A 13,317-nucleotide genomic window follows, 5' to 3' on the forward strand; every position below is an offset into this window, starting at 1 on the left:
ATGACTCCTTGAGCAGTTCCAGAAAGGACAGTTTTTAGTTGATGGTGTCACTTTCAAAACTTTTCCACAACAGCATGACACATAAACCCACATACTTGACATTTACTCTTGCTTGACCACATTACCTGTCCAGACTAAAGCCAGCAGGTGCTACTCCTGGTTGGGTCCAGGCTGCTGTGGCTTTTTATGTTTCTGTACAGAGAGTCTCGCCCCATGAAATATAGGTCACGAAGTGATAAAAGTTTGAAATATTTGATTGATGATGAGTACCATCATGTATGAGAACTGTGATACATGATGGTACATTCAGTAAGAAAGCTCACTGGGGTAAAAGCTTCTTCTAATATGCACATTTTCACTAATTAATCGATTTACTGTACTAATTAATAATTTCATCCATTTACCATACTCAAATACTGTAAGTAATTAATCTATTCCCTGTACTCAAACACTTAAAGAAAGTTCACTGCTTTAAAATGTCTCCCCTCACATGTACATTTGCCCTTATCAACTATCTTAAATTTTCTTATCCACCTCATGAAATCTGCAGACATCCTTGAAAAATGTATTCCTCTGATCGTGTCTAGTCAGCATTCTTGCACTCTTGCAAATCCTGCAACTATCAATGCAAACAGACTTGTATATACTTTTTTGCATGTCATGTCTAATTCCTGTACACTGAGAGCCAAGCTAACTGGAGTCAAATTCCTCAAAAGCTGGAGTCAAAAGCTGATTCTGATCCTAATAAAGTGTGCACATGCAGAGTTTTAATTATTTAGGTGTATCTCCATAAACAAAAAATAGTAAAGGAACATTTATTAAGTAATATTTTAATGTATTGTACTTGTGTGGCCATGTGAAAGAGAGGAATAGAGAGAAACACACACATACCGCTAGAGTGTGCACGTACATATAAACAACACTGCTGCACTGATCCACCATGGACAGAAAGGTGCTTTAAAGCAAGAGGAGAGAGACCAGGTCTGTGTTGACCCTCCAGTATGTCAAAGCATTTTCTCCTCTGCAGATGGATTCCTTTCATTTACACCACCAACAAAAATTTCTCGCTCAGTATAGGGCAGAAAGCCATTGCATCTGTGCACATAGACACACCAGCACATGGAGAGGCTGAGCCATACTGCAGACATTTGAGTAAGAACTACCCCCCAAACAGCCCTGTTGTAGTATCTTAGTCACAAACAATGGCAATAACAGTCACAGTGGTACCCCCAACAGCTGTATCCACCTGCATTTGATGAGTTGGTGGGTGTAAATATTAGTGATGTGCGCGGTTAATCACTAAAATGGTTAAATTAGTTTATCAAATGAGCTGGTGCTGGATTTACGAGTCGGTTAAAAGAATTACCCATTATTTTTTCATAAACACAGGCTTGAAATCCCGGTCTATACTGTTCTTTTAAACAGTAATGAATCTCCTGCCACTAGAAACCGCTGTAGCTTCGGTTAAGGGCTGCTGCCTTCCTGTCTGGCACTTCAAGGATGTAAACATGAGAAGCTCAGCGGTGGCTTAGCGGTTAGCGTGTAGCAGGAACAGCGTGGTATGACAGTTTTTAAAAGTAGTAAATGGAAATAAAGTGGTATGTTGTCTGTTGAGGGTTGAACTCACGTTTAACTTATATATCAATGCACAATATTAATCTGCAAAGAGGAACAAATGCTGGTGGCGCTAGCTTGTAATGTTAGCCTTGCTGTAGAGAGTATATCAGGCTAACGTAACACCTGCTGACACTATGACCCTGTGAGGAATTTGTCTGCTTTCTAAGGATTTTCTCCTCTGTAGACTAGTCGGTTCAACAAAATTTAAATGAGCATTTAGCCAAATACTGAAATAGACACTTGGGAACATCCTTAGTAAATATCAAGCCCTAAATAGAAACATGGAAAAGTAGTCTTTACTACACTCATATACTATAGTCATTTTAATCAATCAAACATATTACACCATCTTTTTTATAGCATTTTTTCCTTTTTTGCAAGTCAAATCTACATCACTAAGAACTGGGAATATTTCTCTATTTCTGACTGTTTGTCATTTACAACATCAACAGTGCAGTCAGGCAGCCCAGCAGGTTTAGATCCCTGTTGAGGAAAATATTCATGTTTATCCCAGACACATACATAAAATATAAAATACTCTTCATTCAGTTTCCAGTCTTCTGTTCTGATGCACAGACCATCACAAAAAAAAAAATCCTTTATTTCTGAGCATACACGCTGTAGCTTCAAAGGATGTCTCGCTCATTAAAAGTCAATTAGGTATGGGACCATTCTGAGTATTCCAGGCTCAAAGGGGATGCATATGTGCTATAGTGTCAAGCTGGCTGACATGCTGAGGACATATTTTCAGCTTACTGGCATTAGCATCTAAATGCTTCAAAAACATGTGCATGAATAGCCAGTAAATAGAAGGAGACATGAAAAAAAAAGGATTGAAAAACTCACCTATTTCAAAGCTCCCATCTATGATGCCGATCAGATAACTGGGAATCTCGAACCGCCTCTCCAGTTGTGTTATTGTGCTCTTCATGTAGCTGCCAGATAAAGCTTTGGCAAAGTAGGCAAAGGACAAGGCTGCTAGAAACATCTGAGAACAAACACAGAGGACAGAAAATTGTTTCAAAAGGAAGTATTTCATACATTACACTGTAACTTTATGATAAGTATTTGTTTTACATAATAGTGGTAAAGGGAAAACGAGTGTGAACCACCTGTACTGTTTTCTGTATTACAGTTGATCTGCTATTTTTTGTCTATTCTTTTATTATTCCATTTCATTTTTAATGTATTTATCTTCTCTCACTGCTGTAATGTGTTCAAAATAACTATATCAGTCCATCTTTATCATGTAAACAATACTAGTGCAATGATAGAACTGTTATACCGTAGTTTTCAAAATGAACCTTCATTTTTCAGCTCAAACTGAATGCTAAATCTGTTAACATTGAATTTAAATCAAAGGAAATATTTACTTTAAAGGCTTCCCTCAAAAGGTAAATATAAAGGAAATCAAACACTTTAAAGGGTATAGAACTTAGCAGCAGCCTGTGATTTTGTGCACATTTGCTCTGAGTGACTTTGAGAGAATGCATGATGTGTATCTGCACTGCAGATACTGCAGTGCAAAATCTACACCGAGTGCACTGAGCCCCCTCTCCTCCATTCTGCCAAACCACCTGTGGACACTGACAAACAGTAACAAAGGGAGGATTAGAGCCAAGGCAGGGTTGATATAAAAGCCGATCCCACCAGGACACGGACACATCTCACTGCACGAGGAGCCGACAGACCCACCGACACGCTACATAATTAGAAACAGATGAGAGGTAACCACAGCTCGCACTCAGAGAGATGAAAATAGCCCCAGCTCGGACAAGATGCACGTGCCAATGGCCAGCACACACATGCTCAAGCTTTTACTCTTTAAAATCTCAAAATGTGAGTTTGAAGGTTAATAAGAGCTCTATCGGGGCACATTCACATTTTGTATTGGCCCATGATAAACACTGCAATGATTTGCTGTGTGCTTAAAGAGGTAGTAAACACTTTAACATTGTTTTTCAACTGTACACTCAGGTATCCGACTGAACTATGATAAAACACATCAGTGTTGGTGTTATAGCTGAAATTTGCACCAAACTGATAAAAATCTGGATTTTATGGCTTTTAATTAGCTCAAACGGACATCTGCCTTGAAAAATCTTTTCTGAAAAGGTGGGACTTATGTGACGTAGAAACTGACCATCAGTAGGTTTCTACATCACAAACTCTATAAAAAAAAGGTAGAGCGTTACCGCCACTAACTGACTTTACCATTCAGAGACCACAACCATCCTCTCATGCCTGCACCTGCACTGTCTCGGCTCTGAGAGCTCCGGCTATAGTAACGCCGCTGCTGGAGCCAATGGACTGAGCAGGTAGTGCTCAGAACCACCACGGTCCACCACGACACTATAGCCTGTGTCGGGGGGACTCTAAAGGGAAAAACTCCTCCACTTTAAAAGATCGCTATGAGGCAGAAGTGCTGTGAGACTCTGTCTGTGTCTCTCTCTGACAAGGGGACATCACTATCTCTCCCCCCTCATATGGAAAGCCCCGTCCTTTTCCCCTCCCTCCTCTCAGAGCCAAACTGCCCACTTTCTGTGCATTTTTTGAATTACGGAGGTGGGCGGAGTTAACTCTGAGCCGGGGGTTCTCTTACACTTTAAAAATCAATGGTCACAGCTTGAGTTCTATTTTGTTCTTTCCTGACAGGTGAAATTGCCATCATCATAACAAATGACTATTAAATTCTTTTTGAAAAATGTTCTACCATTGGAAATGATCAGAGATAGATCAACTTAAAGACCAAAGGAAAACAATTGTGAAGACCATAATGTTTCACATTAGTTCAAAGTCTCCAGCCAAAAATTAGTGCCAGTCTGCCCTGAACTGTTGAAAAACTGACCTGTTATTAGAGGGAAAATACATGGTTTCTTTAGCATTGGAGACTATTTATTACATTCCTTGAAATTCGTGTGCCAAGATATAAAGCTACTTTTGAATATTTAATATGCTTTTACAGAATGTAATACCAGCCAACATAACTGTTGTCTAAAAACCACACGTCTTAGCCAGGCTCAATCTAAAAAAATACAACCAGTGAGTGGATTTGTGTGGTGCCTTTCTGCAGCCAAAAGTCTTAGCAAAAATATATATAAAAAAATACACATTACGATTCTAAAAGCAAAAGGAAAAAACCATGACAAAAACAACTAAAACAGTTTGATAGCAGAGCAATACATTATTTAAGATAAATTAACACCCACATTAACAAGAGACAGGTCTTGAAAATTCTGTTTTAAAATTAGACAGGAGTTCTCTCTCTTGGGATCAAAGTAAGGGGTTTTCCACAGTCAAGTGCCATAAAACTGAAAAGCCTCACCAGATTTCCTCTGGGACACTGTAGAAACTTCTAAAGGAAGAGGGTGGAGGAACTGAGTTTGAGTTGGAATTTAAAATGAAACCTCAATGTGGCAGAATTGAGTGTAGTCTTTGTCTTTCTGTTTTCAGACCTTCAAAAATGTGTTTTAAAAAATCTTTCTAGTGTCCAAGGGTTGAATTAGTGATATAAGTAAAAGTATGTAAAGTGCTGCGGTTGTTAGGCAAGATGGACATGTTTAATTGTCTATCATCAAGATCAAAACCAAATTTCAACAGTTCAAAAACAACTTTTCTGTGAGGAAGTATAGCATGTACAAAGAAAAAAGAGAAGGACTGAGAAGTTTCCTTGTTGAACATCAAATTCTGTGTTGCTGTATCAGTATTACCTGATCTAAAACCTTGCACATACTGCTGTTGAGTGGTCATCAGTGTAACTCTGTGACTGTTGGTCACCATGGCTGTGTTTGTTGTGCCCCCTCCAGTTAACTGGCTTCTTAATCGGCTCTCTAAGCATGTCTGAGCATGTTTATCTGTCATGTTTGAAAATCAGAGGCCTTTGCTAACTTTGAGAGAAGGGGGAATCAGTGTGAATATCCTGAACGTTGTTACCTGCTTAAAAAGGAAGTTCTGTTTCAAAAGTTTGAGCAAAATCAGCCAGATGTGCATGAGAAACCCATAGAAAACAGTTACACCAAATAGTGTGGCAGAATTATAAAGTATAAATTCCAACTTTTTAATATACTCAAATTTTGTGTGAATTTTAACAGCAGCTTAATTTTTCTCTGACTCAAAGCTCTTCAGATCAAAGTGTAGCTCAGTAGGAGAATTAACAGCCATTGAGATTAATTACCATGTGATGCTAGTTTAATTTAAAAAACAAAACACTTTTCTCAACATTATTTTGACTTCATAAACAATCACTGTGTGTATACTGTATTTGCAGCAGAAGTCTACATAGGTAACATGTAGTGAGTCTGTGTGGTGCTGTGAGGGACCACGGGAGCTATGGCAACCACCTGGGTGGTCTGCAGCTGATTAATAATTCTCTCAATACAAGAGCAGGCTTTGCTCTAATGTCAAGTGCGTAATAACCCTTTAGCCCACAGAATATACGCTGAGTGAATATAATGCTCCTGCATGAATGCAGAGGCACGATGCCGCTCATATGACTGCAGTTAGATTGTTGACATGGGTCTATAGAAACCTCAAAGCTCATACTGGCATGGCGTTGGACAATAGCCATCACTTAAAGGAACTGCCACCACTTTTTGAAACATGGATGTTGAAGTGTTTGAGGCACATCATTTCAGATCCCTTTTAGAGATTATTTTAATTATCATTTTCTACCTGTCTTGTTTATGGAGATTATTCACAGCAGCATAAATCCCTCCATCATCTAAACCTGCCATAATGAATGTTCACATACTTGATGTTAAGTTTCACATTTCTTTTAATTCTGTCATGCACTATATTTGTAGTCACTTGTGAAGCCTTGTGACAAACATTTTCAGGAATCACTCATTCATGCATTGAGCTACATACACTCTGTATTATAAGGTTGGCTGGCCTTCTCTTCAGTAAGACATGAATCTTACTCTTATTTTTTGTGTATGAAACCATTCTACCGTCCTACCATACAGGATTTCTACATTTCTCTGTCAAACATTATCAGACATGCTCTTCAAACCGCTCACTTTAACATTTTCCTCAAGTAAGACCAGAACTTGGAAACACTGCTTTGAGTCATACTTTATCTGACACCTGGAGCAAGTTACAGTAACTCCTTGAACTCAGTGAACTTTTACCTTTAGAGCATTCCAGTAATATGATTTCAGACCTCCCAGCCTCTATAAGCTGTAGTTTTACCATGGATCCAGTTTCATTTATTTTTCATATTTCAATCGCCAAACCTTTTTAACTACTATGTTTCATCCTAGGTCTTATCCTCTGCGCTGTATTGTAAATTACCTTCAAAAAAAACTTGGGACAACAGCTGCAACTAAAATATGTTCAGTCCTAAACGTTTTGATGTTGAGGATCCCTGATCAATCTAAATATCTTCTCATATGGAAAGTTTACTCCAAGCGATTTGTATTGCAATTTTCTTAATACCATTGTCTGCATGCACTGTTTTAGTGTCACAGTACATTTAGGAACTTTAGAGTAAATTTCAGGGTATTTTAAAGTCTTGAGGTAATACTAAGAATGCTGGCTGAAAAAAATGTATAACCATGTATACTTTGTATTATGCATTTTAGTCCCATTTCAAAAGTGTTTATATGAATCATCATGATGGATTGTTTTAGCATTTGTTACCCACGCCGATGAAATCGGTATGGGGTTATGTAAAGGGTTCCATATCTTTGTTTGTTTGTTTGTTTGTATGTGTACAAGATAACTCAAGAACAGAAAGTCGTATATTCACCAAACTTTCAGGGAATATTGGGATAGTGACAGGGAAGAATCGATTAGATTTTGGTGATGATTCGCGCACCCGTTTGGTTTTTCTTGGACTTTGAAATTTTCAACACCATAGTAATCAATGGGGGTGTGAGTTCCTCGGTGGCGTGGGTCTGCCTCCTCAGACAGCCATTCTAGTATTGATTATGTATATATAAACTGATTGATTGATTGAAACCTCTGATTGTTTGAATCTTTTTTTCAGAGTATATCACAAGCTTTATGATTTTAAAGGCTATCAGTTACTCTTCTGGATTTCAAAAGTCAAATTTCTTCTGTAACTGTCTAGATATTGTTGTAAAAGAGTGCTGCCCTTCATTTATCTCTCAATTTTAAACAGATATTTATTGATAAATTGATTTCAATTAGTTGCGTAATTAGCTAGCATTGTTCTTGTATACCTACTTCTAGCTTTAGCCAATGGAGTACAAGTAATGTTGCAAAATAAGCTTCATTTGCTTTTGTTTAGTTGTATAGCTTTGTTTGCTTTAGATTTAGCTATGTACTTGCGTTACTTATGTTACATACATTGGTAATGTTGTTAACATAGCTAATCATCTTTACCTTTAGCTATGTTAGTTATGTAGCTACATCATCTATGCAGCTAACATAGCTACCTTAGCTTTAGCTTTAACTATGTTAGCTGCATCAGAGTGTTTTCATGGAGGACAAGCTTTATTTTGGTAAGCAGACTGCTTACTGTTTTATTAAATGTTTTGTAATCTGGTTTTGAAGGGCAAATTTTGGCTATTTAACTTTTGGCAGCCTAACCCTTACCTTACCCTACTGCCCAAGCACAGTGTCCTTTTGGGGTTGAAATTCTGGTCAAGGCAAGATCAGTATCCAGGGTGGGCTTTTGGAAAAGGTCCTTCACATCATGAACACCAGTTTATCTCTCAGATGTACAGTACTGTGCAGAACTTTTAGGCATGTTTGAGCCAAAAATGGATGCTGAATAAGATAGAATAATGTAGGTGCGGCAAGTGGGACCATCAGGTAAGAAGGACTGACACAACCCCGGCAGTGCTCTGGATGTCCGTGCATATTACCAAGGACATGGGAAAATAATCTGTTGAAAAGTTAGGACACAGTAGTGGCAAGTAAGTATGGCCTCAGGTTCCATCCTGGCAGGTAGTAGAATTGCCACAAGCCCAAAGTCATGCTATGGATATTCCAAGGACCTGTGATCTCCAAAGGGCATCGCCAGGAGGTGAAAAGATGTACATATAGTTGTGGTTGTGGCATATTGTAATAAATCCTTAGCCTGAAACTTATGCATATGACTTTACATTGCTAAGGACTGAAGATTATGCTAAATTACATTGTAACACCGTAGAACAGCATATTCCATAGCCATATCTCATTTGTAACAGAGGCAACGCTAATGCTAGCCAACTCTGGTATTATGGTTTAAAAAGTGACCTTGTTTGTTGGTGACTTTCAACTGCATGAGCTGTTGAAAAGAGAGAGTACCACTTGCCACTATGCTGCATTGGTAGTCTGATGGTCATTATTTTGACATTTTATTTAAAAAACAAAAAAGCACCAAGGCCTTTGTAAGCTTTGAGATCAGTGCCTGTGGAGAGAGAAAACACCTCTTTTAGTCCAGTCTGAGCAAGTTTCTCTGTTGGTCTGGGCCATCGAGGTGACTCACCTCATTTAACAGAGTCACCTTAGGCCAATTCTGTTATGTTACTTGCTGTTACTTACTTGGCTCCCAAATACGCTTAGAATTCTTGACCAACATGTAGAGAAGTCTAATGTCAACACATAAACTCCTGCCATCCACTGTAGTGTGATGTTGTGGTAGTCACATGAATGCAAAAGGGCAATGGAGTTCCAAACTGTGATTTTAGGTTCATTGGAATTAAAATAAACATTCAACAACATCAGTTTATAAAATGTCACTTAATGAAGCCAAGTACTTCATTAAAGTAGTGTATCTTAACTTGTGGGGATGAAATATTTAATATATAGAAGGTGGGACTGACAAAAATACAGAAAACTTGAGTGAAAATGTTTGCTGAAAGCAGCCAAAACCCCCCGAAAGTAAAAATTGAATCAGTATCCTGACCCTGAAAGGTTCATTTCAGGATTAGCACACAGAAAAAACAAACATGCACCAAAAGGGAGAAAAATTGAAATTCCTTATTACTGTTTGTTGCAAGTCACCCAAGTATTTCACTAAGCAGCTTTTTCTAACATTTCTTCAGTGTGCTTGTTAATCCTGTCAAGAGGTACAAACCCTGCACTCTGACCTCTTTCACTGAAGCTCAAACTTGTTGAAGGAATTTTTCACAAGTTAATACCCGGAGCAAAGGGCACAGCAAGCTACTGAATGCAGCAACTCACGGTGTCTTGAGAGAGTGTGTAGCACGCAAAAACTTTTTTGGATAAATGTCCTTGAAAAGATAGCTATCAAAATAGCCAAGCTGAAGAAACAGCAGCATAGAGACCTACAGCTTTAGCTTTTACATTTCTTCTACTTATATATTAAACAGGGAGTAAAATGGTTGTTCCAGGTCAGCTTTTCATACAGTTTTTAAAACATTTTCATACAGTCTTACTGAAAGATGGAAAACATGACTTAGTAGTAAAAGCTGTTCACAAATCATTACACTTGTGCTCAAAAACTTTAAAAAGAGTAGTGCTTAATTTTCCACAAATGTCAGTCCCTTACCTTCAGATTGGGGTGGCAGGAATTCTTTCCAGCTGAGGATGTCGGATTGTTTTCCAATGTCCAGCTTCCTGAGGCCGTGTTGTCCATTTTCATGACGTGCCTCACCTCAGATGTGCTTTCTCTTCAGTGGATTTACCACAGCTGTCCTCATCCACACCTGCTGGACAGACAACAGAATGTAGGTGTCGAAATCTGGTGAGCTCATTATTGTCTGATCTAAGACAGCATATCATTACAGTACTACACACTAGGAATTATGTATTCCGTGGGGCAAAACACTTTGAAAACAACATATAGAGTTAATATTAATTGCTTAATCTGGATTTACACAAAAATGTAAGTCATACAATGTGTTTATCCAAGCTAAAAAATGAAGAAGACAGTATGAAGATATCTTCCATGCACTCTAGTGATGCTTACATCTTTAAAACTCACAGCTTTCATGTTAAAGATGAAATTTTTTCTGACACCAGTGATGAACAACATCATGAGAGGTTTATCCTTCTGAAAAATTGCGGACTACGATGCATCGTCCATGTAATTGCAGATTTGTATATAAATTTAGATGTGTTTGGGCAAACACTGTTAACATACATAAAATATCAGAGTCTGATTGGAGCATGTACAGTGGATTCATTAACCACCTCCTGTTTTGTTGCAAATTATGCAAATTTGATGGCTCATCACAGCCAAGCCTTTCCCAGTCTTTTTCCAGTTTTCCCACAGCAACTTACAGTGCCAAGGTGGCTAACTTTACAACCCACGTCTCCTGCCTTAACTACGCCTGCAGAAAAAATCATTAAAACCCTTCTGTGTTTCTGTCATGTCCCTGTCATCTTCTAACGGTTTTATATTTATACATCATTGTGGATTCCATTGTCTGTTGCCTGTCAAACGATCCTTGTTGATAAGGCCAACATTGTTGGTCATTTTCTCTATGACTCATTCAAAAGGGCAGATAAAAAAACAGGCAAAATATCAGGATTCTTCTTACGAAGAAGCAGGTCAACTTCATCGTCTACAACATCTAACCTTCTTTTACCCTATAGATCAAGACGGACCTGTGGAGCAAGCTACAGAGCAGTAGTCTGACAGCTTGCATGAAAGTCACTCTGTATATGTGTGCACGGCTAAGTTTAGCTACAGTTACAGCTCCATTAGGACATTTAACTTGACTAGTGTCCTTGTCCCAGTATACAAGCACCAGGGAACAATCAGTTTATTTGGGAGAGTGTGTAGGTGGAAGTATGACACCTTGTACAGTGCTTAACAAATCTATTAGACCACCTGTCATATTTGTCTCAGAGACCATCCAGCATCATGAAGTGCTTTAATGCCAACTCTTTCATTTTCAGTGAGCTCTCCACGCTTTACCATTTTGAACAGGAATGAGGAATTTCAAACTGAATTCACCCAAATTTGAGCCGGCTCACTGGGCTTCTCTTAGAAGTCAAAAATTAATCAAGCATAACATTCAACCTCTAAAACTATTTTTTCTCTTCAGGAATGCAAGTAAGAAACTTTAATTTGACACATTAATCAAGAAATAAAAATGTGCTTTACCATTTTTTCCGTTTTTTTTTTTGTAAATCAGTAAATTAGAAAATTCATGGATAACGATAATAATTATATTTTAACATTAAAAATATCACTTTGGTTAAAGAGCTTCTACATGTTGGTGTATTAACCACTGCAGAAACAAAAAAAAAATGATTCTGGTAATTACCAATGCTGTTGATTTAGGGCAGCTGTGGCATAAACCTTACTTTGGTTAGGGTTAGGGTGGTCTAGTAAATTTGTTAAGCACTGTATATTGGATCATGTTAAGAGATTAGGAAGCAGCTAAACAGTTTTGACTTTCTGCTCTGTGACACGATTTGTTTTTCTGTGATTGTAATTGCTATGTTTTTTATAACTGTGCCTTCCTTAATTGTACTGCTGTCTGTTTTCCTGGTTAAATGAATTTAAATAAATAAATGAAATGTCCAACGTTAAATCCATGAAGAGCTTTACAGCTCTTCAAACAAACGGTTATACTTCAGTGTTTCCCACACATTGGTAATACTTTGGTAGACCACCCAGATTATTGTATATCTAATCAAGTATATTTGCTGACCTATTACATTTTTTTCTTTCTTATATAATCACCATCTGCATCTAGAGAGACATCCACAAGCACATCCCTCCTATTAACAACACAGTCTGGCTGCAGACCATTCATCTCTGAAGGCCACTCTCACTCTCATTTCAGAACAGAAATACATGCTAAAAAAGTTTGAAAATAAAGATTAAAGCTACGTAGATAATGGAACTACATAGCTAACACAGCTAAAGCTAGGGTAACAAAGCAGCTTTATAAGATATGTATCTACATTATCCATGTAGCAAAGTTAGCTTAAGCTACATTTGCTAAAGCTCACGTTGTTAAAGCTAACTTAGCTAAAGATAACGGAGGTATGTAGCTAAAGCAGCAAATGTAGCTAAAACTAAGCTCACCCATCAGCTATGTAAACTATCTACATTCTGTTGGCTTTAGCTATATTTGCTAACGTTCACATTGCTAAAGCGAGCTTATGTAGTAACGCTATTAAGTAGCTAAGTAGTTGGTGTAGCTATTTTAGCTAAAGCTAACAAAGCTTACACGTTAGTGTAACTACTTCCAAAACGACTCTATTCACAATTTAATCTCAGATCTTTTTTCTGTTTCATTTATGAAATGTTTCTTTGCCTTTAATATTTACAGTGTGGTTACTTTGTCAATGTAACTGCCAGACTTCGTTCATGAATAAAGTTGAATATAATTTTTTTTTTAAAGTAATACTGGACATATTTTTTACTGGTAAATGACAGCACTTCCTTTCTGAGATACACAGTGTCTCAGATAAACAGTCTGTGAGAGTGGCCGTCAGAAAAGTACGGTGTGTAGCCAGACCCCTCTCCCTGTTGATGAATAATTGAGTTGCCATATGTCATGTAAAAAACTAAGCTTCATTTGACATCATTTCAACATTTTTTTGCAGCTTGTTGCTGCTGATATCATCCTGCACTTCTGCACTCCAGGATGATGGTTGTGATAAGCCTTGTCAAACATTAACACCAGCTACTCTTAGGTATAAGTTAAAAAGTGAGATGTTATAATAATGTCTTTATAAATCATATTGTTGGTGAATACTGTCAATAAAAGGTAACATGTGGATGAGGCACGGGGGCATTGTCAACTATACTGCCCAAGTAAA

At 37.8% G+C, this 13,317-nt stretch overlaps 1 protein-coding gene across 3 annotated transcripts in view; it reads right to left on the bottom strand.

The window, feature by feature from the left end:
• The window catches only part of LOC121514420 (solute carrier organic anion transporter family member 1C1-like), a 38,010-nt gene that overhangs the window by 18,367 nt on the left and 6,326 nt on the right, over nucleotides 1-13,317 (bottom strand). The window contains exons 2-3 of one of the 3 annotated variants that reach the window (XM_041794526.1): nucleotides 10,082-10,241; nucleotides 2,464-2,605 (exon numbers count right to left, since the gene is read on the bottom strand). In XM_041794526.1, coding sequence (XP_041650460.1) covers nucleotides 2,464-2,605; nucleotides 10,082-10,174 — 235 coding nt within the window. In that variant the 5' untranslated portion in view covers nucleotides 10,175-10,241. Of the gene's footprint in view, nucleotides 1-2,463; nucleotides 2,606-10,081; nucleotides 10,242-13,317 lie in introns of those variants that run through there. The other 2 variants (XM_041794525.1, XM_041794527.1) reach the window with 2 other exon arrangements.

This window comes from Cheilinus undulatus, linkage group 9 (assembly GCF_018320785.1).
Source record: "Cheilinus undulatus linkage group 9, ASM1832078v1, whole genome shotgun sequence".
Classification (NCBI taxonomy): Eukaryota; Metazoa; Chordata; class Actinopteri; order Labriformes; family Labridae; genus Cheilinus; species Cheilinus undulatus.